This window comes from Pseudonaja textilis, chromosome 1, assembly GCF_049901715.1.
Source record: "Pseudonaja textilis isolate UNSWEBS1 chromosome 1, rPseTex1.2, whole genome shotgun sequence".
In the NCBI taxonomy this organism is placed as follows: domain Eukaryota; kingdom Metazoa; phylum Chordata; class Lepidosauria; order Squamata; family Elapidae; genus Pseudonaja; species Pseudonaja textilis.
Window position 1 is genome coordinate 211,406,378 of NC_141990.1, and position 24,901 is coordinate 211,431,278.

General features: G+C 36.7%; 2 protein-coding genes across 15 annotated transcripts in view; one reads left to right on the top strand and one right to left on the bottom strand.

Moving 5' to 3' along the window:
• The window catches only part of ESYT3 (extended synaptotagmin 3), a 45,567-nt gene extending 42,845 nt beyond the window's left edge, over positions 1-2,722 (top strand). The window contains exons 21-23 of one of the 2 annotated variants that reach the window (XM_087920368.1): positions 436-541; positions 867-916; positions 1,919-2,722. In XM_087920368.1, the coding sequence (XP_087776494.1) occupies positions 436-541; positions 867-916; positions 1,919-1,955 (193 nt within the window). In that variant the 3' untranslated portion in view covers positions 1,956-2,722. Of the gene's footprint in view, positions 1-435; positions 542-866; positions 917-1,918 lie in introns of those variants that run through there. The other variant, XR_015740809.1, reaches the window with a different exon arrangement.
• A 132-nt stretch (positions 2,723-2,854) lies between these two features.
• CEP70 (centrosomal protein 70) lies at positions 2,855-24,683 on the bottom strand. Of its 13 annotated transcripts, none has more exons than XM_026714648.2 (17): positions 24,528-24,683; positions 22,301-22,373; positions 20,481-20,577; positions 18,492-18,621; positions 16,903-17,083; positions 16,061-16,230; positions 14,123-14,182; positions 12,922-13,024; positions 12,117-12,205; positions 11,734-11,805; positions 11,252-11,354; positions 8,012-8,176; positions 7,519-7,665; positions 7,041-7,209; positions 5,093-5,207; positions 4,061-4,140; positions 2,855-2,996 (listed from the first exon to the last, which is right to left on the bottom strand). In XM_026714648.2, the coding sequence occupies exons 2-17, from the start codon at positions 22,307-22,309 to the stop codon at positions 2,935-2,937; spliced, it is 1,752 nt and encodes a 583-aa protein (XP_026570433.2). In that variant the 5' UTR covers positions 22,310-22,373; positions 24,528-24,683; the 3' UTR covers positions 2,855-2,934. The 13 variants fall into 13 exon arrangements, with proteins under 13 accessions (XP_026570433.2, XP_087776501.1, XP_087776503.1 ...); XM_087920375.1 differs by having other exon boundaries at positions 24,505-24,653; XM_087920377.1 differs by having other exon boundaries at positions 24,491-24,653.
• Positions 24,684-24,901: the final 218 nt, after the last annotated feature.

Here is a 24,901-nt window from a genome sequence, read left to right on the forward strand (position 1 = left end):
AATTGAAAATATCACCTGTATGTATAATTCCACCTTCTATAATCTCAAATTTTGACTTTGAGAAATCAAAATCCAGCTGGGTGACTTTGGGCCAGTCACTCTGTCTCAGCCCAACTCACCGCACAGGGCTGTTGTTGTGGGGAAAGTATTACATTTGTTCACCACCTCGAATTATTTATAAAAAATAATAAAGGTAGGATATAAATAAACAGAAATATATTGTATTAAAAAAATCAGAACTTTAAGAACAGGGCCACGCAAGCGGTATGCAAGTGTGCATGGGTGTGCAAAGCTCTATTTGTCTGGCGAACGTGCACCTGCAGCTCCCATGGAACCATCCCCTCTCCATCCTGCCAGTCCATCAAAGCAGAAAGGTTGGGGAAGGGCTGCATTAGAGGACTGCTATTTATATAGCATTTTTTTTCATACATTTAGATTTGAATTTAATGACACCTTGGAAGATATTAAGAAACGGGCCTTAGATGTTGCTGTGAAAAACAGAAAGTCACTTATTTCACATGAAAGGAAAGAACTTGGAAAGGTAAGATGCTCTTTTAAAAACGCTATTCACATTTTCCTGTGGATTTCCTTCCTTTTCTCTTCACCCTTATACGCTTGAAGTAAGAACTTGCTATACAAATTATTTAGACAATAACTATGGATTGCTCTATAACTTCAAAATGTTGCTATCCTGTAGAGGAAATATTTAAAAAAAATACGGAGAGGTATACACTAAATAGCAGTACTGTGTTATGAGCTTGCTAGGCAGTTTATATGCAGAAATACACTTTATTTTTAAAAACCATGTACTTGTAACTCAAATATTTAATTAAGCAGCTTAACAATTCTGACTTTTCTTTTTAAAGGTGCTGATTGACTTGTCAAAGGAAGATTTAGTCAAGGGCTTCTCCCAATGGTATGTTTGGATGGTCAGCATATATAAGGTAGCAATGCAACCTATCAAGCAGTGCTAGATGCAATGACAGGATTACCTGTTAGATCTGGATAGTGCAGAATGGACCAAGCAGAAGAAATAATAATCGCTTGTTTCAAATAGTGGTTCCTCTCCCTCCTTCCAGAGGCAATGGGAAATCTAGGGAGAATTTCACTTCATATGTTTAGGCTGTGCTTTACAATTTTCCACCCCTTTGCTTTCTATGGGATTCAGCAGAAACTCAAGTTGCAATCTCGCTATCCATTTAATTTTGCTATTGAGATGTTAAGATCTCTGGTGATAAGAGAGATCTATTTATGGCCAGTCGGTAGTCATCCAAAGGAGTTTTTAATACCAACAGAGCTGTAAGAAATGAGAAAATAGGTAGCTCTGTGGTTTAGCAATGGTCTTCTGGATAAACCAAGAAACGATGGCTTGAGTACTGCCAATAGTTAGATATGGACTTGATCCTGCAGCTGTGCTGCTTTCACCATTGTCAGTTTTAAACATTTTATTTCATAAAATAGGGAAGAAACAAAGTTAACATTGAAAATTATGAAAAGGCCACTTTTTTTGTCACTCCAAACATTTTGCTTTCAAATGGTGATGCAACATTTTGAATATTTTAGGTTAAGTGATTCTAGCAGAAGGTCCTGGAAGTGGGAAAGAATATCTAGAAGGCTGTTTTTAAGCTAACTAGACCAATGTAATGATTTAATTGTGCTTTATTCAGCTTATAATTTCACTATCACACCACCAGATAATGAAACCACATCTAGGACAGACAAAATGAATTGGGATTTTTTTGGTTCCCTGCCTTATATACACATGCATAAAGATATACATATATATGTGTGTGTGTGTGTGTACACAGACATATATACATATACACACGCACACACATGAAAGGCAGGGATATCTATATAGCTAGTTAGTTAGTGGAGGAGTACCTGCCTTAATTCATCATGCTACCTTTTTTTATAGGTATCAGTTGACAATAAATGGACAGCCCGAGAGTTGATTCCTTCACACCTGATCAACAGCACACTTCATGTATATTTGGAACTTTGAAGGCCACTATAAGATTTTGTAAATGTTTATATTTCAATAATGCTTAATTTATTTAACACATTACTATCAATTTCTTAAAATGCTGACTTTTTCGAGGGATGAATTTGGCATCATCCTGCATTTAACCTTTAAGGGCAAAGTTTGTAACAATAAATGTGTACTTGAGGAGTTCCCCAATTGATTGACCAAAGACAGGCGGCATCCTGAGGCAGAGGGTTCCGCATTCCATATTCTCAGGTTTTAACTGACCAAGTACTGTTTGTTGCTGCTTAGTTTTTTCCTCCCCAAGGTCTGTCCCACCACACAAAGAGCCACAAGTAAACCAGGGTCCACATCACTTTGAAATCACATTGACAAGTATGCTAGTTTTGCATACAGAACATACTTTTTAAAATCTGGATTGAATCCTCTTTTTCTGGGAGGTGAGACCAAAAAAAAAATCCTTCATCCCTGCAGCTAGAGTCCTTCAAACAGCATTTCCTCACATTTCATTGAATTCTGTTTGAAAGGATCCTGATTCTTTTTGAAGGATCCAAGGGGTTAAAGAAAGAGCATGGCTGGCAAAGAGGCCAGTGCTCCAAGTATGTAATCATTGCCTTAATTTTTGTACATAAAACAGACTATGTTTTGCATTATTTATGCCAAAGAATCTAATTCAGAAACTGTTTAAATTGCAGGTGTAATGTGCTTTTAAATAATAAACTAAGTTATGATATAGTAGCTGCTTACGACTTGTTAACTACCAACATTCTATTCATTAGTACTCCTTATTAATGGAAAACTTGGCTCCTATTGAACCAAGTTCAATTTGGTTCCATGCTATTGAAAGCAAATAACAAAACTTCAAGATTCCATTCAGACATTTTTAATAAAAAAATATTCAAAAATACATAAAGAGGTAGTCAATATGTTAAAAGTTTAAATTTACATTATTGGACCATCCATTTCAGCTTCTGTACAGCAGGTAATATTTCTGCGAGACTTCTGACTTCTGAAACAAAAGTAATTTTGCAAACATTATTTTGCCTTTTCAATTCAACAGTCACCTATTTTTAGATATCCAATGGAGTACTTAAAAGGTATGCCTCTATGTTTATTAATTTATATTGTAAAGTATGTAAATTTTCCAATACATTTCAGAAGTAGACTATAAACAAACCAGGCTATAATTAGTTTGTGAATGGAAAACTCCAGTCTGGACAGTATAGAACCCTACACTCAAAATAACTAGGGTTGAATATACTGTACATTCTAAGGATTTCTTAAATTATCACCTTTGAAACGGAAGGGTTCTTCACTTGCAATATTGCTACAATTCATAAAAGCATGTCCACATGAAGGCTGAACATGGCTATTTCAGGTTGTTTTTCCCCCAAGGTCATCTCACCTACATTCACAAAGGATTCCTCCAATGAAAATGGCAGTAAAAACAAGCATCCCTCATTGGCAATCCAAGGGGAAGTGTTTTGGGGTCCTGGGAAGACTTTAAAATTCTTTGAAAGTAAATGTGCTGAGCTTCTCAAAAGGTGCAGTCATAGCATATCTCTCACAGAAACATCATGACTGAATTGTCCTGCTGAATGGTTGGCAATCCCCAATAAAATAAGTAGCCAATAAAAAACACCATGTCTACAATCCTTATGTAATTACCATGAATTTTGCTGAACCATCCTAAGATCACTTTCTACTGGACTCTGACAGTAAGAGTGTACAGCATGTAGACATATATTCCCCAAAAAAAGGATGCAAAGAGGAGGAAACTATTTTACAATTATAATTTTATAGTACTTTCTAGACATGTATTAAAATTACAATTGAGCAATAACTTTGGGTAGCCTCTGATCTCTTTCTTAATATTTTTTGAGGCGGGATATACCACAAGGACTTACCAGGACAATGGATAATCCCACATCATTACAAATTTCTTTGAGATATATTTCAAAAGACACCTAAGTGTTGCCCTTAAATTCTGGTAAAAACAAAATTCATTTGAAATAATGTACTTAAAGCCTTGGCCTCTCTCTCTAGTGTCATTAATTTGCAGAAAGTGCTTACCTAGAACATGAAGCAAGTTGTTAATAAGAGCATGAAATGCTGGGAAAAAGTCATCATGTTCTTCTAACTTGTAGATAATGCTGAAAAATATCAATTTGCTAAACATTCATTCTCTCATTTTGTCATTTAAACATGTGCTAATCTTATCACGGTGGTCAATTGATTATAATTAACTGCTAATTGAGTACAAGATAGCAGTATGAGATAGCAGTGCAAAAAAGACAAATGCAGTTTTAAACTCTTATCAGCCAAAATGTACAGGTTTAGTCTTCATTCAGCTATCACTTATTCAGTGACCATTGGAAGTTACAATGGCACTGAATAAGGGGACTTATTATGTCTATTCCTTATAGTTGTGGCTGTCGCAGGATCCCAGCGGTCACATAATTGTGATTTGGGCACTTGGCAACTAGCTGGCAATGACAAGGATCACAATATCCACAGTCATGCCATCACCATTTGTGACCTTCATGGCCAGTTTCCAACAAAGTTAATGGATAAACCAGCAGTAAGTTGCAAATGATGATCACAGGGTACTGTGATTGTGTGACATTCACCTACTAATGGCAACTAGAACTGCTGGATCTGCAATCATAAATTAGTGTGGCCATGTGACATCATGCTTTGATAACATCCTTAGGGACAGAGTTGCCAGTCCCAATTAGTATCATTAAATGAACACTACATGTGATATCACAAGAATGAAGAATTCCCTTCTTTTCCTATGATCAGGCCTCACCTAAAGTACCACCCATATCCACCTTTGGACACCCCACTTTTAATAAGCACTGTGAAAAACGTAACATGTTCTGAGAAAGGCAAAGAGGATCAGGCCACTAGAAATTAAGCCCAATAAAAACTGAAAAAGCTTTCTAAGATTTGCCTTGAATAATGTGACTGCGATGATCGTGACAGTGTTCTTCAAATACCCAACAGGACGTCACACAATTCTCCCTCCATTATGCACTTAGAATGTAGGGCTAAAGGCATTTTGGTAAAGCTACTATTAGTTAACTATGAAGATCTGCATACCTTTCGATGTCTTGTGTGCCCAGCAGTTGTTCCACCTGCCAGGCCACATTCTCATTAAACAAATTGCATAGCTTTCCAACAGTGTTCACCAGGACACTAGGTGGTGCTGAGCTATCTGTGATGAAACACCGTATCAGTTTCTGTGCAACATTTCACAACAGGTAAAAGTGGGAGCAGAAGATGAAACATCAAGCTTCTCGAAATGGTTGCCACTCAAACATCCACACAAAGCAACACAGGAAAAGGTTGTGCAAGACAGGCATGCCAGAGCTTTGAATGGGAAGGCGAAACCAACAACGATTGTGGTGCTGATAGTGGGAGGATAAGACCAACAGGATTAACAGAGCAATCATGTTATTTTGGAGGCCCTGATATTTCACAAGACCGGCTTGGTTCACGCCAACAGGATGGGATGGAAGAAGAAGGTTCCTTCCTGTCATTTCTTTACAGGAAGAAAACCCTTTTTTATAGGTAATGAGGAAAAAAGACATTTAAAACAGCTCTAGGGTTATGTGATGACCCAGGGTGGGTTACAAAAGCAACAAAGTCACAAAAAACATGTGAAGTCCCTTTAATTCCTTCAACTTGGCTTCAAAGGTCCAAATTATCATTGACCGGAGAAAAAACTCCCCCACCATCATTGCGAAAAGGAAGAAATTCCGTTCAAACTCAAAATACATATAACTTATAAATAGAAAAAACAACACAAACCACACTGAAGCAATTAATGAGACAAGGCAGGATAAGGGCTTGAAGACATCCACAGATATCGAAATAATACACTGGGAAGGATGCCAGAACTCAGATAAGAACTGAAAGACTAAAATTATTTCATGCTTTGTTTCCAGCACTGGGCCATGCACAGTTTGTCCTTTTAAACAGTCCTCACAGCTGCAACCCATGAAGGAGATCAGGACCCTTTCCTTCCCCACAGACCATGCCATTTATGTTTCTCCCTGATCTGCTCCTCCCTGCGTGCCCTAGGATGAAGAGGGGATGGGCCTGGGTCTTCCTCTGAATGCCCAGCCAGCCTGTGCCCTTCCCCAGTTTCCTCCACAACCTCCGGAGCCAAACTCCCACTCCCTGTCTGCCGTTCCTCCTCTTCCTTGGAGTCAGATTCTAACAGGGGCATGACAGGTTATCTGAAAAAGAATTTAGGACTGTGTGTAGAGATTGGATGGATTTACTTGAGTAATGTATTGATTGATTAAACTTGTATGGCACCCATCTTTTCTAGAGGCGACTGTGGGTGGCATTAAAACTGTAAATAATAATAATTTACAATTAAACAATTTACAATTTACAATAACAATTTACAATTGAAAGAAGGGAAGGAAGGAAGGGAGCAAGATGCACATGAGGAATATACAACGGTTTTAACCTGCTTCCCATTTATCCTTCCACATCTCAAAAAAGGATCGGCTATTTCTGTAGGGACATAGCAAAGGAGATATCAGATCTCCTCCAAAGTGTATTTCCAGTCTTTCTTGTGGCCACGTGATAGAGTCCTGGGAGCTGCAGAACTATTGCCTTACATGGGTTTTTAAAATCCGTAAATCCCAAAGCATCAATAGCAAATCTGGCGCTGCGTTTAATTGTCTTTTGCAACATACTTTTGCTGAGTTTGTATATGACCAAACCAAACAAAATATGTAGAATTCAATGTGATTTGGTGCCGTGTACTGTATTTTATTATTCCATCCTCAGCTTTTATTTCAATTCAAGTACATTTGCAATTAAGTTTAAGATGCAGGAAAAACATTTATCTGAGGTAAAAATTTTATGGCAGCCATTCTCTTCCTGCAAAACCTATGGTAAATTTATCGTGTCCTTTCAATATATAGGCACACACACACACTCCAAAAGAACACAGCTGAGTTTTTCTTCAATCCCACATTACTCTGGTCTGACTCTGAGCAGGTTAGAGGAAGAAGCAAGAGATTCTTACCTAATTCTAAGAGATCACAGAGGTTCCTCATAGCATTGATCATTTCACCAAGTTTTGTATAAACCTCATTCATCCGAGGGTAAACGCCACTTAGAGTCTTCACATCAAACAGTTTTTGAAAATGACAGACAATGGCATACAAGGTTTGTTGTGAAGGAATCAGAGCTTTCTGTAGGATAGGAATAAAAGCAAAAGGAGCCCAAAGATCATTTCAATCCCGATTAAACATAATAGAACCCTGGGGATGCATTCTATCTAAAGTCTAGGATTCTCCCGGATACAATAACTGGAAAAGAACTAGGATGTCATTTTCTAAATAGATAGGCAAATTAAGATCATTATAAGTCCACATCACATACATATGAATACATATGAACTTTCAGGACCAAAATGACATACTATTATTATCATATTTCCACATAGGTAAGGAAACACATAAGACTAAGAATGAATAATCAGAATGTTTGAACAAGATTACCTTTTCTTCATTGCCTACTTCTTCAGAGATTTCCTCCACTATTTGTTGAAGATCCTCAACTCTAATATATTCATTAGTGTCCTGCATAGTTTTGGAATGCCAAGGAACTAAACGCAGAAATAGCTTTTTCAGGGACTGGTGCAAGATCTTGAAAGAAGAAAAGAAAGATGTTGATGTGCTACTCTTATTCTTTTGGGCTGTCAATGTAAGAATTTAAGAGGATACTGTGGGCAAATCAGGTTCCCATATCCTTCTCCTTAATTTAAAACCAAAACATTTCAAATGAGGTGAGAGAAAGACTTCTCAGCATAGCGTGTAAAAAAATCTTTGCAGCGAAATACATTTGTTTATTATTTAACTACTTGCATGTGGAAATTACATGCATTGAAAATTAGTACAAAGATATGTGGAAAACACAAAGGATGTTCACTGGATGAACCAGGGGCAGGGGCAGGTCCCTAGGCTGAAAAGAGCAGTCGAAGACCACCAGTACCTTCAGGGCCATCAGCTGGTCCGCCCAGGTTTCAATCACAGTAGGGAGATGCTCAAATCCACTTTCCTCCTCAGCCCAGCTTTTCCCAAGGCCCTTTTTCTGCATAAGTGTTATTAGAGGAGATCTTCTTGGGCTTCTGATAATAGAGTCAATGCTGGATAATACCTTTAGAGTTAAAATATAAGAAAGAAGAAACATTATTCACTAATCTTTATAAAATGTTCCAGACAGCCACTTGGCTGGAGTAACATTGATTGTACCTGAGGAATACGGAGCACAATTCAGTCCTAGTTAAAATTCCAGGTTTAAATGGACAGTTAATCAAACATTCCACTCTTCCATTGAAATAACAAGATCTCAGAGAACTACACTTCTGTTGGGTTTTGATCCAACAGCGATTGGGATGGGCTTTCTATTGTGAAGTATTTGATAATCAGGCTTCTTCCTATTCACCAACTCCCAAATGTATTACTTTCACTAAGTACCTGCATTTCTATATTTAGCAAGGAAACTACATTTTCCCCACAGATTTACAATTGTGCTCATAAGTTTACATACCCTGACAGAATTTATGATTTCTTGGCCATTTTTCAGAGAATATGAATGATAATACAAAACCTTTTCTTTCACTCATGGTTAGTGGTTGGCTGAAGCCATTTATTATCAATCAATTGTGTTTACTCTTTTTAAATCATAACAACAGAAACTACCCAAATGACCCTGATCAAAAGTTTACATACCCCAGTTCTCAATATTGCCCCCTTTAACATCAATCACAGCTTGAAGTCTTTTGTGGTATGCATGGATGAGTCTCCTTATGGTAAAGCTGCCCATTCTTCCTGGCAAAATGCCTCCAGTTCCTGTAAATTCTTGGGCTGTCTTGCATGAACTGCACGCTTGAGATCTCGCCAAAGTGGCTCAATGATATTGAGGCCAGGAGACTGAGATGGCCACTCTAGAACCTTTACTTTATTCTACAGTAGACAATGACAGGTCGACTTGGCTTTGTATTTAGGATCATCGTCATGTTGGAATGTCCAAGTATGTCCCATGCATAGCTTCCGGGCTGATGAATCCAAATTTTCCTCCAGTATCTTTTGATAACATACCGCATTCATCTTGCCATCAATTCTGACCAAATTTCCTGTGCCTTTGTAGCTCACACATCTCCAAAACATCAGTGATCCACTTCCGTGTTTCACAGTAGGAATGGTGTACTTTTCATCATAGGCCTTGTTGACTCCTTTCCAAATGTAGCGTTTATGGTTGTGGCCAAAAAACTCAATTTTGGTCTCATCACTCCAAATGACTTTGTACCAGAAGGTTTGAGGCTTGTCTCTGTGCTATTTGGCCTATTGTAAGTGGGATACTTTGTGGCATTTGCGTAGTAATGGCTTTCTTCTGGCAACTCGCCCATGCAGCCCATCCCTCTTCCAGTGCCTCCTTATTGTGCATCTTGAAACAGCCACACCACTTATTTTCAGAGAGTCCTGTATTTCACCTGAAGTTATTTGTGGGTTTTTCTTTGCATCCCGAACAATTTTCCTGGCAGTTGTGGCTGAAATTTTAGTTGGTCTCCTTGACTGTGGTTTGGTTTCAACAGAACCCCTCATTTTCCACTTCTTGATTAGTGTTTAAACACAGCTGATTGGCATTCTCAATTCCTTGGATGTCTTTTTATATCCCTTTCCTGTTTTATACAGTTCAACTACCTTTTCTCGCAGATCCTTTGACAATTCTTTTGCTTTCCCCATGAATCAGAAGCCAGAAACGTCAATGCAGCACTGGATGAAAGATGCAAGGGTCTGTCAGGAATCCAGGAACTCATTGACCTTTTATACACACATACTAATTACAAGCAAACAGATCACAGGTGAGGATGGTTACTTTTAATAGCCATTCAAAACCCTTTGTGCCAAGGTGTGTGCATGTTATCAGGCCAAAATCACCAGGGTATATAAACTTTTGATCAGTCATTTGGGTAGTTTCTGTTGTCATTATGATTTAAAAAGAGTAAACACAGTTGATTGATAATAAATGGCTTCAGCCATACACTAACCATGAGTGAAAGAAAAGTGTTTGTGTTATCATTCATATTCTCTGAAAAATGGCCAGAAATCATAAATTCTGCCAGGGTATGTAAACTTATGAGCACAACTGTAACTAAACATGCATGGTACTATTCAGTGAAGTTGCCTTTCTAGCTATATTATATTTATTAAGTACACTGTTTTGACCAATAGTGGATCAGTCCAGGCACAACAGCAAACCATAATTTAGCACTGCATGAACAAGACTGCTCCAATTTTTTTCTTGTGTGCTTTCACTAAGCAAAATCGGTTTGTCTGGGAAGTAACATTACATTAACATTGGTTTGCAAGCTTCTTTGGAGGTAATTTCTAAGCAAATTCTAGTTCGCACAAATAATAAAAATGGTTTAAACTGGAAGGCAGACTGGTAGTCATGGAAGTCACAATGAAAAAAAGTCACAAGCATAATTTCATTTGCACCTGACTAGAGTTGATGTGTGGTAGTTTTGTTCTCCCTGAAATGCAAATGATAAGAAAATAGATATTCCACACTACAAATATGACGTTTATGAACATCGTAGTAGATTATACTGTTAAGAAATATAGCATTCCCAGATCGAAGCTTAGCAGTTATCAGAGCGGTACGATTCTGCAATCTGAAAATATGTGCTATCAGCTGGTAATCCAGCTGGAATTATTCTCAACACAATCAAGAAGCATGATTCAGGAAAGGCTTCAATTCTATTGGTGCCAGATGGCATTTTTAGAAGAAAAGCATGTTGAATGAACAGAAGCTTTTAATAAAGGCATATTTTCTGGCTCAATTATATACTTAACTCGGGAAACATGGCTTCTTGCCATAGGATGCAGCTCGCTGACTTTTCCTTCTCTTTCTCATTTAAATAAGATGTATAAATTCAAGGAATTATAATTTGTCAAAATTCAAGTTAGGGAACAAATCAGGAGCTGAAGCTCTGATTTGCTACTAAGTTTTTCATTTCCCGAGAATCCAAAACAAACCACAGTCCTCTGTGTTGAGTAAGCTAGGTTAAATTGAAAGCATCAAGCTTCTCATAAGTAATCACAATATCCTTGTAGCCATGAAAGAGGAGAACAGTTACAAACAGCAGACCTGAGAAAACTTTTCTTCATTTCAATATTAGGGCTTTTTTTTTTTTTTGCAGAATTTCTGCAACAGTAATCCACTCACCCGTAAGTATTTTCTGCAAACTTCCTGCAGCTGGCTCCCTCCCAAACCCTTTTTAAATTCTTTGTTTTCTTTCAGGTTTTCTTCTTCACTGCTCTCATGTGATCTAACAAGCAACCAAGAAAGGAAAGGGAGATATGCTAAATAAATTGCTCTATGATCCATGCCTTATAGACCAAACATGGCATCACAAAATCTAAAGTAAACTATATGGTCAGTGTCTACATAAATTAGAAAAAAATAATCAGAACGCTATCTTTCACAAGATGTTTTACACAAATCACAGAAAAACTACAAATTATAATAACAATGGGTTCCTTGGCTTGGGTTATACTCCTTGTCTTCCCTTTGGATGTGCTCCCATTTTGGTTTCCTCCCTTTTAAAGTGTCTAACCCCAGATTTCAGATCAATAATCACTATATGGCCCTATTTTTATCCATCTGCAAAACAGGTTAATGATTAAGGCTTATTCAAAATGCATTACTTGATGTTCTTCAATATTTTCTCCAGCTTCTTCACTTGGTGTTTATAAAATTTTAATTCTTGTGCAGTTGGCCTGAAGGGAAGAAAATGGTTTCTGTCAGGTTTCACAATGAAATGGTTTGTCTTGAAGATTTATTGCTGTTTGTTGCTGTTATGAGACTAGTAACAACCCTGCCAAACATTCACCAGATCATGCTTCTATTGCTCCCAGTAAATTTATTAAATGGTCATCTGTGGTTATGATAGCATGAATCAGATACTTGAAAAATGGCTTGTAGAGATTGTTTGATGTTAATAGTAAATGTTTTCACACAGAATTTAGGATCCAGGATTTAAATCAAATCCATGCATGCATGCTGTGCTGAAATTATTTTGCCGACTCACCTAATTTCCATCTCTTTCTTGAGATTAATATTTTCATGCACAAGTTGTTCATTTCGAGCTTTTGTTTCAATTATCTGTGTCTGGAAAGACTTGGAAATATTTATTACAAATATTACACTCATACATATGCATGCAAACAAAGCATCTTCTCATTTTTCCTAACAATTAAGTAGATGATTAATGAATAGGATATACTAATAAACACTGAAAAATAATGAGCTACTTAAAGTTTGACCCAAGGAATCCACAGTTAATGTTTTTTTTTAAATTAAAAACTCCTTAAAATAAAAATTCCAATGTTTAAATTCATATAATTTAACTACTTGAAAATATCTGAAAATATAAAATATAATGTGCAATGCTTTATCTTTCAAATTGAATTAGTAAATAAGAGCAGGAAGATGAATTTCTGTATCTGGCAGAATGTTTACAAAAAATGGGGAAAAGGAGAGAAAAATTATGAAGATTCTAGTCAAAAGATAGCAGACTGTATAAGGTAGGCTGCAAAAAATGAATACTTGCTGACAAAAGCAAAATGGGTTTTAGATATACATAGTATTTACAAACTATGATATGTAGGAGATATGTAGCTCAGGACTGGAGTGTAGGGTTGAATGGATTCTCTAAGTTTGGTTTTTTATTTGTAGATATCAGTGGGATACATTTGAAGACAATCAACCAATGCCTTCAGCATAATCCTAAAGTGAATCACATTATAACTTACTAACTAGGAAAGTTATAACTTTATATCTAGAAGTTGTCCAGATTCCAGATGTAACCCTAGAGTTATACAATAATTCCTTACCATAAGTAGAGCTTTGTAATTAGCAGTAGCATCTACATTCTTCAAGAATTCGTCCTCATCTTTTCCGTCATCTTGTAAATGATTGATCTCTTTCTTGTACTTCCTACAAAGGATATTGGGTACATTTAATTTAAGCGTAAATTTATAGAAGAACAAAACAAAATTTTACATTTAACTGTGTGAATTTCTTTGGCCAAAAAGATGGTGCTTTTTCCCTTCCCCCGTTTGCAAATTTGCTCCAAAGAGTTTGAACACATCCAAAAGAAGCAAAATCTATTCAGAAAATGTTGGATGTGATGTAAGGTTGTTTTTTCAGCTGGTTGACCCTATGAATTTTAAATAAAATTTTTTGTATATCTCAGTTATGATTCAGGTTGGGATGGATAATGTGATGTTTCAAATGGTTTTAAACTCTAACTTCCATCAGTCTTTGACAGCATGACTAGTGAAGAAGGCTGATACAAGTTATAATCTAAGAGTGGTTGGGGATCTCCTGCACCATATCTCTCTTAACACTTTTGTCACCTAAAGTATACTTTGCAGTCATAATGTCATGCCCTTGGTAGAGTCGGACTCTGAGGGAGAGGAGGAACAGCCCACATGGAGTGAAGGTGTAGCTCCGGAGGTTGTGGAGGAGACTGGAGAAGGGCTGAGGCCAGCTGGGCAGTCAAGAGGAAGAACCAGGCCCATCCCCTCTGCATCCTAGGACACGCAGGGAGGAAAGGAGAAGGCAAGAACTTGGCTTGTGAGAGAGGAAGTGGCAATGATCCTCCTCATTGGTTACAGCTGGGGAGACGAGTATATGAGAGAGACGGTTAGAAAACAGGTTGCCAGAAGCAAGCGTGTTTTATTTTGGTCTGAAGTTATCTTGGTTGGTGTCCTTCCAACAGACTGTGCTTTGTTATCTCCTTGAATTTGGTAAATACTTCTGTTCCATTGTGGACATTTCGTCATTGAAGTTTGTTTGGTTTTTTTATTTCACCTCTATCTGCTCATTAAATTTGGACTGTATTGCTGTCTTTTGAAGACTATTTTTGAGTATGTTTTATCTCCAACTGAGTATTATTGAACAGTGGGACCAAGTTGGAGGCAATAAAGGACATTTATTTACGTTTTGGATTTTGTTACGTTTGTGTTACACTCTGAGTCATTGCACATAGGATCAGTCCACAAATTGCATAAGACCAACCATTTTACTCACCTTAGTTCTTTTCTCACATGGCTGATCTGAGATTCATAATAATCAATTAGACAACAAATCCTGAAAAAAAGGAACACCCTAATTTAGCCAATATAAATCAGCAAACGTTAAAACATGGACGATACCTCACTCTGTCCTAAGAATAACTTTTATAAGAAAGAATGTGAACTTGTAGACAAAGTTTAGTTCACTGTAGTATCTTTCCTTAATAGTTTGTTGTATATTTCTGCTAGAAGCTCAACTATCAAAGATAGCCATTAAATACAAAGGCAACAATTTGCAAGTTATATGTACGCTATTGAGAAAGATTAGGCTTTGCAGAAAATGTTATATTATGATATATTAGAAAAAAATCCACATTTATAAATCCATTAAGTCAAGAAAATAATTAATAATATTGAATGACCACAATATAAATTAAAACAGAGCAAAAAGAATAATTGCATTAATTTTCAATTCAAAAATTAAAATACGAATTTCCCCCCCCAATCCCTACACCTAAGCAGTACATAACATATGCAACTTAAACTTCCCTAGTAGGAGTTCCCTTTTTTGGTGAAAATTAAATTAACCCCAAACAGTTGACGGATGAATACAGGATGCTAGAGACCCTGTAAATTTCACCCTGTTATTGCTGCTTGTGGCTGATGAGCATTATGGGCTAAAACATCTGGAGGAGAAAGTACAAACTGTTTTTTTTAAAATATGAAAACTAAACTGGTATTTCCAAGATGGTGTTACCCATTATATCTCATACTATGTTTCTGAGCTACTTTATTGATTAAAAATTCTATTCAAATTTTGGAATTCTGTACAGTATTTTTCCATCAATGTATTATGTAAATAACATAAATGAACTCAAGCCATACAGACACGTTTTGTATGTCCTCAAAGAAAAGATGTAGAATGGTAGCAAACACAGGGTAGATTTGTAATTAAGACTCAGGTACATTATCATTATCTAAAATCATATAAATATTGTTGTTGTAGATATGTGTTTTGGATGATATAAACCAAGAATATGGTTGAGACAGGTATTAGTTGTTGAAAATTAAAATGGCCCGTATTAATAAATTAATGGTGAAGAGTTTTAAAACACAAATGTAAATCTGTTTGAGTTTATGTTTTGTATGATCATAGAATGAGAGTAATCAAAAAAAGACTTCTATTTCAAACTGAGAACTGAGAAAATATTAAAAAGAACTGGTGTGAACCTTGTTAGCTGGAAATATAAAATGGGTGAGGGGACATTTCTATGATATAGGTGTGTCCCAGTACCACCTAGTGTTGATTTCATATTCATAAATTTGTCAATAAAATATTTAAAAAGCAGTATGGGTTCAAGATATGAATTTACTAGAACTATATATCAAACATTTAGCTGTTATTATCTCTTTGAGGGAGATGGGCAGTTTAGAAATATGAAATATAAGTAAATAATAAAAATACAGTGCAGCAAAAAAAAGTTATTTGATATTTGAAAGATAATGTGAGAGCAGAAGGATTCAATCTAGGCTAAATTACATACGTTCACTTTTCATTTTCGGTATAATGCAAATATTTCGCTGTAAAATCAAAGATAAAACGATAAATTGGGCTAAGTGACATTTTTCTTAGGTATATTTTACTGGAGTTGTGGGGGAGGTTGCATTGTTTGATTTTTTTATTATTCTTTTTCTTTATTTACACATCAAAGCCTAAGCATAAATATTTTTAAAAAATAAAAGGTACATGTGCAATGCAGAGAAGGACTACCTAACATGAATTCCTATGTAAAATCACCTTTAATATTATAATAAAAAATGAAATGAAAAACTTGCATAAAATTACTCTTTCCTGAATATATATGTATGCGTATGCGCATGTGTGTGTGTGCGCGTACACGTGCACGCGCACACACACACACAATTAGTTAAAAAAGCATGCTGAATTTCTTACTGCTGATCCACGTAAGTTCTTGGAGCCTGCTTACAAAACTGGCGGAAGACTTTTTTCTGAGTGGCAATACGCTGCTGTTCTTCCAGTCCCAGCTTGGAAAGCTCCTTTTGTAAATGGCCAATCATCTCTTCTTGCTCCTCCAAATGTTTTGCTTGGTGGCGGTACACTTCCTGGGTTCAGAAAACCACAAAATTGCAAAAGCCAAAAAGAAAAGAAAAAAAGTACTAGCTGGCCATAACTATCAATTTTCAAGAAAATATCTGCCTTTTATAACCAAAGATAACACTTTTCACTTTTTTTCTTGCACATTCATTTAAAGCAGGAGCTTCCAACCCTGGCAACGTAAGACAGCATGGCTCTCTGGGGAATTTTAAACTTGCCAAGGTTGGACACCTCTCAGTTAAAGTATCATCATGACCTGCTGCTTTTGACATAATTAGAATTAGAATTCTTTTATTGGCCAAATGTGATTGGACACACAAGGAATTTGTCTTGGTGCAAATGCTCTCAATGTACATAAAAGAAAAGATACATTCATCAAGAGTCAAGAATCATCAGGTACAACACCTAATAATAGTCATAGGGTACAATAAGCAATCAAATCATACTAGGAAACAGTCAATATAAATCGTAAGGATACAAGCGACAAAGTTACAGTCATACAGTCACAAGTGGGAGGGGATGGGTGATAAGGAGTGATGAGAAGATTAATAGTAATAGTAGTACAGACTACTAATGCAATTTAGAATTAAGTTTTGTAGCTGCTATAGTTCTTAAAAAACCTCTCATGTATAATGAACAAACCTTCCCGGAATTTCAAACTCCAAACAGTATTGAAGTACCTGTGAAATTTCATGATCTTTTTGAAGATCTCTGATTTGGTTATGTTGCTGAGAAGCATTGGCTATTGACTCATCTTCTAATTGACATATTTTATGTTTGACATTTTCCACAATAACGTCCAAATCATTCGCTCGTTGTTCCTGTCGGGAAGCCCGACTTCTCTCCAAGCGTAATTCATCTCTAATTGAAAACCAAACCAAACAAAAATAAACTTTAATGAAACAATAGGCTATCCCTAAATACAGGGAGTCCTCAACTTACGATCATAATTGAGCCCAAAATTGATGCTGTTAAGTGAGAATTTGTTAAGTGAACTTTGTCCCATTTAACGATATTTCTTGCCAACTGCAATTACTGCAGCTGATAAATCAGTAACCTGGTTGTTAAATGAATCTGGTTTCCCCATTGACTTTGCTTGTCAGAAGGTTGCAAAAAGTAATCACGTGGCCCTAGGATGCTGCAAAAGTCATAAGTATGAACCAGTTGCCAAGCATCTGATCATGGTGATGCTGCAAAGGTTGTAACTGGGGAAATGGTCATTAAGTCACTTTTTTCAATGCTGTTGTAACTTTGAATGGTCACTAAATGAACTGCTGTAAGTCAAGGACTACCTGGAAGCTGAAATCAAAAGTAACATTAGAGACTAACATCTAAAAGACTGTATCACACAATTTGCTAATTCACATTTCTTTTAATAATGGTTCTTGATTTGGTTCAGAAGTTATAAAGCATGAATTGCAAAGGAAAAGGGCTGGGTTTATTTATGGGGTGGGAGTGGGATAATTTGTGGCCCACACATGTTGTTTAATTCTATTATAGCCAGTATAGTTTAACAAAATTGGAGATTCATAGGTGGATCACCCCTTCAATAACCTAAGCTAAAGAAACCACCTTAGAGCTTAGTTCACAGTATTATAAGGTATTATCCTATGTAATACATTAAAACCTAAATAGCCAAAGATCATGGGTATCCAATCTTTTGGCTTGCCTGGGCTGCACTGAGTGAAGATGAATTGTCTTGGGCTGCATATAAAATATATAATATAGTTAATGTATATAAATTATGTAATAAAGTTAAAAGTTTATGTACTTGTCGGGCCACATTACTAGCTGTCCAGGGCTGCATGCCACCCATGGGCCACAGATTGGACACCCCTGATCTAAGTCATGCCTCCTGAAATGCACAACCCAGAAGAAAGCATCAACCTGGGCGTACTGTAATAAAGGAAGCTCATTATGCTGCAAAGAAGCCGCACTGTCATTCCTTGCCCAGTAAGAACTCAAGAAAACAAATCTACACTGAAAGCATGGAATTCTGACTGAATGTTAGCTTTTCACAGAATCTCTATTAAATGGAAAACTTGGCAATGATGAGGAGAGCACACAGGGAGATTCCAAAATGCCACAGCAGAATGGAAAAGCCCAGAAACCTTTAAACCAAACAGAGTGACCAGAAGACAGGGCTTAAGTGAAAATTGGGAAGTGAGACGGATGGATGGATGGATGGGAGACAGAGGGAAAGAACGATAATTCTTGTGTATTTCATCTAGAGAATAACATCCAATTGAATTCTAAGAAAATATCTTACCTAAGCTGGTGATTGTCTTCTATCAAGCCACGAATAATTTTTCGTTGACGCTCTGTCTCTTCCAGTAATGTTTTCAGTGCATGCTGTAGTGCTTCAGAAGACTCTTTGTCCATAACAATTTTCTCTGCGTCTGATATTTTAAAAAATAAATGCCTTTTAAACACATTATTTTAAAGCATCTCTCAAATCAATTAGAATGCTAAAAGTGTACCATGTAAGAGATGGCAAAAAGAAAATAATTCCAATTACTAATAACAAAGCAAGTGCCTTTTATGATACTTTCTATATCGCCGAGATAGATGGAACCATGCTTTTAAATAACATTTTTGGGGGAAATATTATGCTTCTTTATATCCATTGAATAGAAGTACACAAAGTCATTTAATAGCAGCCTCTTTACTCAAGACTCTGGCATCAGAGTAAGTATAGCATAATTAATATCTGTAAAGGAAGGCAGATATAGGATAGGAATGAAAAGTATCAGTAAATGAAACTGCAAATGAAATCTCAGGCCTGAAAAGAACGAAACATAAAAATAATCCTCTTAATTCTGTATCATATAAGAGAGGACCGATGAAATTCTAGTAGGCATTAAAGCTTCTGATGTTATATTTACAACAATAAAGTTGGATTCCATAGTTTTTGTAATGTCTGATTCTGGACCTGGCCTACCCTCAAATTCTTACATTCACATGACTAATAAACCAATAAGAAATTAGTAAAACTTTCTTCAATAGCAATATTATGATTCAATTTTTAAACAATGAAATAAACACAGACCATACATAATTGTTTAGTATGACCTTGCCTTTCCTGAGAATAGATAAATTTCATTAAGCCAACTTTTGGGGTTCTGGAACATGAGCATGCTTCTATAACTATAACTGGCCACTTTTTTTACTACTGTCTAAATTCAATATAATTAAAGTTCTTCATAGACTGAAAGAATTCAGATTTAAGGATACTAATTAAGAAAAAAAAAGTAACTCTTTAATTCCTAACTGTCTGGTTCATTATCATAACACCTTATCACTGGAGCTTCCTAGAGTTTGACATTAGATGGCCTATATGTTTTAAATAAATAACCAATAAAGAATCACAAATGTGGGCCCCATTTGCACCCAATGTAAACACTTTCTCAAATGCGGAATATAAAGCAGTATTAATAAGAGCTGAAGTCCAAGGTTAGGGATAGATCTTCAAGGAGAAAATTGCTAAGAGTTGACAACAATTTGATGGCATGTCAATCACCATTATTACCGGCTCATTAATAGTAACATACTTCAGTGTATGAAACGAAGATGATTAAGAGCTAGTAGCCCAATCCCAACCTGACATATGAACTACACCATAAGTCAAAATAAATGCTCCAACCTCAACAATTTGCAGACAGCAACTTTTTAATAACATTTTCAGCAATGGCTAAGCTGTCTGAGGAATTCTTGGAGTTATGCATGTTGAATGTAAGTGATGGTATTTGTATTAGCAAAGGAGAAGCCATTCAATGGTAGAACACCTGGAAGAAGCACTGTTTGGGCCTAGTGGAGAATTCATAATTTGGGAGAAAGAAGTTTGGATGGGTGTTCTTAAGACCTCAACAATGTACAGTGTTATCATCATTCCTTGCTCGAAGGAAAACTGTAAGTTTTCTTTCTTTCGAAAATTCAAGTTTTCATAACTTAGTACTTGTATCTTTTTCAATCACATTGCATCCTACAGAATAGGAGGACCATTTCACGCTGCCATTAACTAGTAAAAAAAAATCACTTTACCTGTCCTAAATTTTTTTCTTACATTGATGGGTTAACAATGTTTCTTCTGTATCACATATTGCTCAGAACCATTTGGAATGGGTATGCACAGAAATGTCACTAATAAATAATATTTTGTAAATTTATGAATACTTACGTATCTAAATCTTCAAACAGTAACAAGTGCAAGATTCTACTGGTAGTGAGTTTAAATTAGTTTAGTGAAAAATAGGATTACCTGGCACATTTCTGCAACTTCCAGGCATATCAAGGCACACAGGTCTTAAGCCATGTTGTCTTAATAACTTGTTTAAGTTTTCCCATTCTTGCTCTTGCTGCAGTGAAAAAAGGAGAAAATTTCTCATATTATAATTACAAAGCATTGCCAACTTGTTCTCTAATGCAATCCTCTGAAATTCCTCCTAACTGGTGACCTAATATTGCTACTTGATGGTAAAATTCTGAAAATAGACATGATAGCAAACATACTGGAAGAGAGAGAGTGCTAGATATCACGAGCTTTCTCAAGTTTAAGTCCTTTGCTTTTTTATTCTAACAGTGAAAGAAGAGTCTTACTACTTCCTCAGTTTTACATATGACATAAAAGTTGAGAGTTCATAAATCAATTTTATATCATTTCTATTTTACTGATTTTATATAGACTTGTGAACCAATAACAACATTTATCACATTTTTCCAGTTTGTTCCACAAGCTTCACTTTTCTAACATCCTACTTTTGAACTTTCATTACAATGCTGTACGTCCAAGTAAAGACTTCAGCTCTATTTATGGGATAGATACGCATCTAACTACTCTCAGATCCATTCAAAATGACATACACAGAAGAAAACCAAAACCAAAAGGAAAGCGGGAGACAGAAAAAAGGAAAACAAAATCACTAGATGGTTTTTATCATTTTCTCCAATGGTTTTTTTTCTACACTTTCAAGCCAATCTTTAAAGTATTTAAAAACAATATAATACAAAGTCTTATTATTGTATCTATATCATCCCAGCTCATGGATATTTTGAGTATTAGATTTCACCATCACAGAACCTCTATTGTCCCCTTTGGGCAGTCTGCAACTTTAGATGCTTTGAAAAGCATGTCCACAAAATTATTTATCACTAAGGCTTGATTCGTAACCAATGAACCACAGGTAAGAATTTAATCTCAATGAAGACTCACTAAGCCACTCCCATAAAGTGAAGGAGGGCTTACAAATTTAACACCTTCCTCGTTGCTCTTCTTGCACCTTGTTCCAAAGGACTGAACTGAAACGCTGAAAAACTAATGAAGATATTAGAGAGGAAATTAATGCAGATTGCCTCCTTCCCTTTTCACAGGATTCTCTATGTCTATGATTGATTCCCTGTATCAGCCCATGAACAGAATTAATAAACAGAATGCTCTCTTGAAAATCTAGGATTCATACTACTATGTTCAAACACACATACGTGACAGTTCTTCCCATCCTATTTAACAATGAAATCCTAATAGGTTTATTTCTAGGAAACCAGCCTTAAAACTGTAGCCTTACATTAAACCTAATACATGAACAATGTTATGCAGAACCAGATTATACATAACAGCTCCAAAGCTTATAGTGAGATACAATAATTCATAATATAAATTGATAAGGTGCTTTTAGAGTCTTAATCTTTATTAAAATTCTGGGTTGGCTTAATACATTATTGGCAAGTATTACTGATCTCAAGCTGTCATCAGACCTGAATACTAGCATGCTGCCTACAGCAGATAAGAGTTTGAACCTAACATTACACACTGAGTTGTAGGTACTCTATTTACAAGTTCCTATTGCTCTTTAGTAACGTCTTTCTATATTATTTCTATATAACATTAAACAAACATAGAAACAATGCAGCAAAATTAGTATAATAAAACATTTTGAACAATATAATAAAAATTTGAACTATGTAAAATATTAAACAACACATTCTGAACTCTTGAACTTTTGCTGAAAGTAAAATGTGTTGTTCAATTCTATGTGATCTTAATATATGCTATTATTTACACATGGTTCAACAAAGATATACCTCTGTCATTGTAATTTTGAACTCTTGACTTTAGTTGACCAGTGGATAATCGGATGCCAATTTTTTCTGAAATCTGAAAATGGAAGATGAGATGATATAGGAAAAGCAAAAAAAAAATGAAATAACATTACAGCATGAGGAAAACTGAACAAAGCTATGCTATGCACTTGTTTTATAGCTCAAATGTCTCAAATATACAAATATTTTTAAAAATACAGAAAAATAATTTGCCAGAACCCTTCAAAATCAATTCCCCACCCCCAGATTTTGAAATGTGATTCGCTTAATATAGGGCCCTTCCCCACTACTGAGATGAAGCTATCTGTATTGGCATGAAAGCTGTGTTGCCCCGTTGTCCAGCTCTTACTCTATCACTATTTTAAGTTACAGCACTCCCCTGATTTCACCCCATATTAATGGGCGACATAGCTATGCAGCATTTGCATTCCATCTTCAAAATGTTCTTTGAAACAGCTGAGAAACTTAGGTAGCTTTTCCTGGGAAAAGTTAAGAGTTGCTTCAAGATGTTCCAAGCAGATGATATATTTACACACTGAAGCAACCTCCGGAAGATCCAATCCAAAGTGCTGCACAGGCCTAACAAGTTTCAAAGACTAATTCAGGATGCCTTTAGATGGTGTCACAAAAGGGAGAGACACTTATTTAATACTAAGACAGCAGGTTGTCTTGTTGTTTTACTCATGGGTAACAAGATGCGATAAAGGTATATCATGGGGATATAGAATAAAAAAGGATATTGGTAGGACATGCTTGCATTGTGGTTCAAGAAAAATGGGGAAAGGCCCACAGATTTGCTGCTATTATACTTAGCATCCCTAAAACTAAACTAGGACCGCTCATTTTTCTTTATAAAGATGTGTTACTTGTGTCTTTCTAAGAGCATATTTAACAGCCTGCTGTGGCTACCAGTGTCTACAAAGTTAAATAATCAAGCAGGAACATCCCCATAAGAGAACAAAACAATTTCCAAGCTGGTGGGAAAACCTCATTCAAGCAAGAAAATCATTTACAGATAGTCCTTGATTTACAACCAAAATGGAGCCCAACATTTATAATGCTAAGCGAAACACTTGTTGAGTGAGTTTTGCTCCCATTTTACAACATTTCTTGCTGCAGCTGTTAAGTGAAGCACTACAACTCATTAAGACAGTAATATGGTTGTTAAGTGAATCTGGCTTCCCCACTGGCTTTGCTTCTCAGAAGGTTGCAAAAGGTGACCATATGACCCCCGGGACACTGCAACCGTCATAAGTATGAACCAGTTGCCAACTGCCTGAATTTAGATCATGTGACCATGGGGATGCTCCACCAGTCGTAAATGTGAAAAACGGTCATAAGTCACTTTTTCATTGCCAATATAACTTTGAATGATCACTAAATGAACGGTTGTAAGTCAAGGACTACCTGTACTGTACATTCTTTCTCTACTGGATGACCTGAGATACCAGAATAGGGATAGGTTGCCAAGGAGAAACTCTATATGGTTCCTAGGAGTTAAAAAAAAAACCAACCTGATGGGTCATGATCAATTAATCTCTATTAGCTGACTTGAACTAAGTACATTCTTAAGTATTCCCTTCCACAGGATCACACATATCCCAAATATTTTGATAGGTGAAACTCAAATGCATTTTTAGGATGGTAATCCAAGGACCGCTAAGCTTTGATCATATTGTCACTGCCAACACTGAAAGGAAGGCTTACTAACAAGCAGCTACATCTACATCTGGTGAAAATATTGGACATCTCTCCCCTTAAATAGCGCTGCCTAATACACGAGGTGGGATGCATGGGATAACAATGTAAACTGGATCGGGTAACCTTGGTGAGGCAGGCAAGGGCATTTAGTCTAAGGAAGCCATACCCAAAATAGGAAGTTGCCTGGGACCCTCAACAGAGAGCAGAAAAGGCTGAGTTTATACCATCTTGATTATTCTTACGGTTCGGTTTGCAAGTCTGCTCATGTTCGATCATAACGTTATAAAACCGCAGTCCCGATCTCATCTGTTATTAAATACCGGCAAAATTAAAAAAAACCACCAAAACCCCCGATGCTCAGTTCTCTACAAAGAAACAAAAGCTTTCCTAGCGATGCCAAGAGGCCTCTCTCATCAAGACTTCAACCCAAAAGAAAGGAAGGTTCCACCGGAGAGGCTGCTTTAAACGGACCACGGCTCCCCCACCAGGCCCTCGAGGCTTCTCTCACGTCGTCTCCTCCGCTCGGCTTTCCCGCAAAGAAGATCGCAGAGGCAGGCAAGCGCCTTCTCTCCCGCTGCCTCTTCCCGTTCGGCGAAATGGCCAAGGCGACAGAGTTTCCGTGGCCGTTAAAGGCGGGCTCACAAGCTGAAGTAGTGCCGCCCCTGGGTTTGGCCTCCAGTCTCCACCTCTTGGCTCTTCTCAAGCGGCTGGTTGGGGAGGGGGACGGACGCTTGCAAAACGTCCGTACACAAACCTACCGGTTTTGCCAGGTTACACGCAAAGCTCAGCTGACCTCCGGACAATTTTCAGAGCCCTAAAAATACCATGCTAGACACGTTTCAGGTTCAGTCCCTGGCAGCATAGATGTCATTTTTTGGCTGT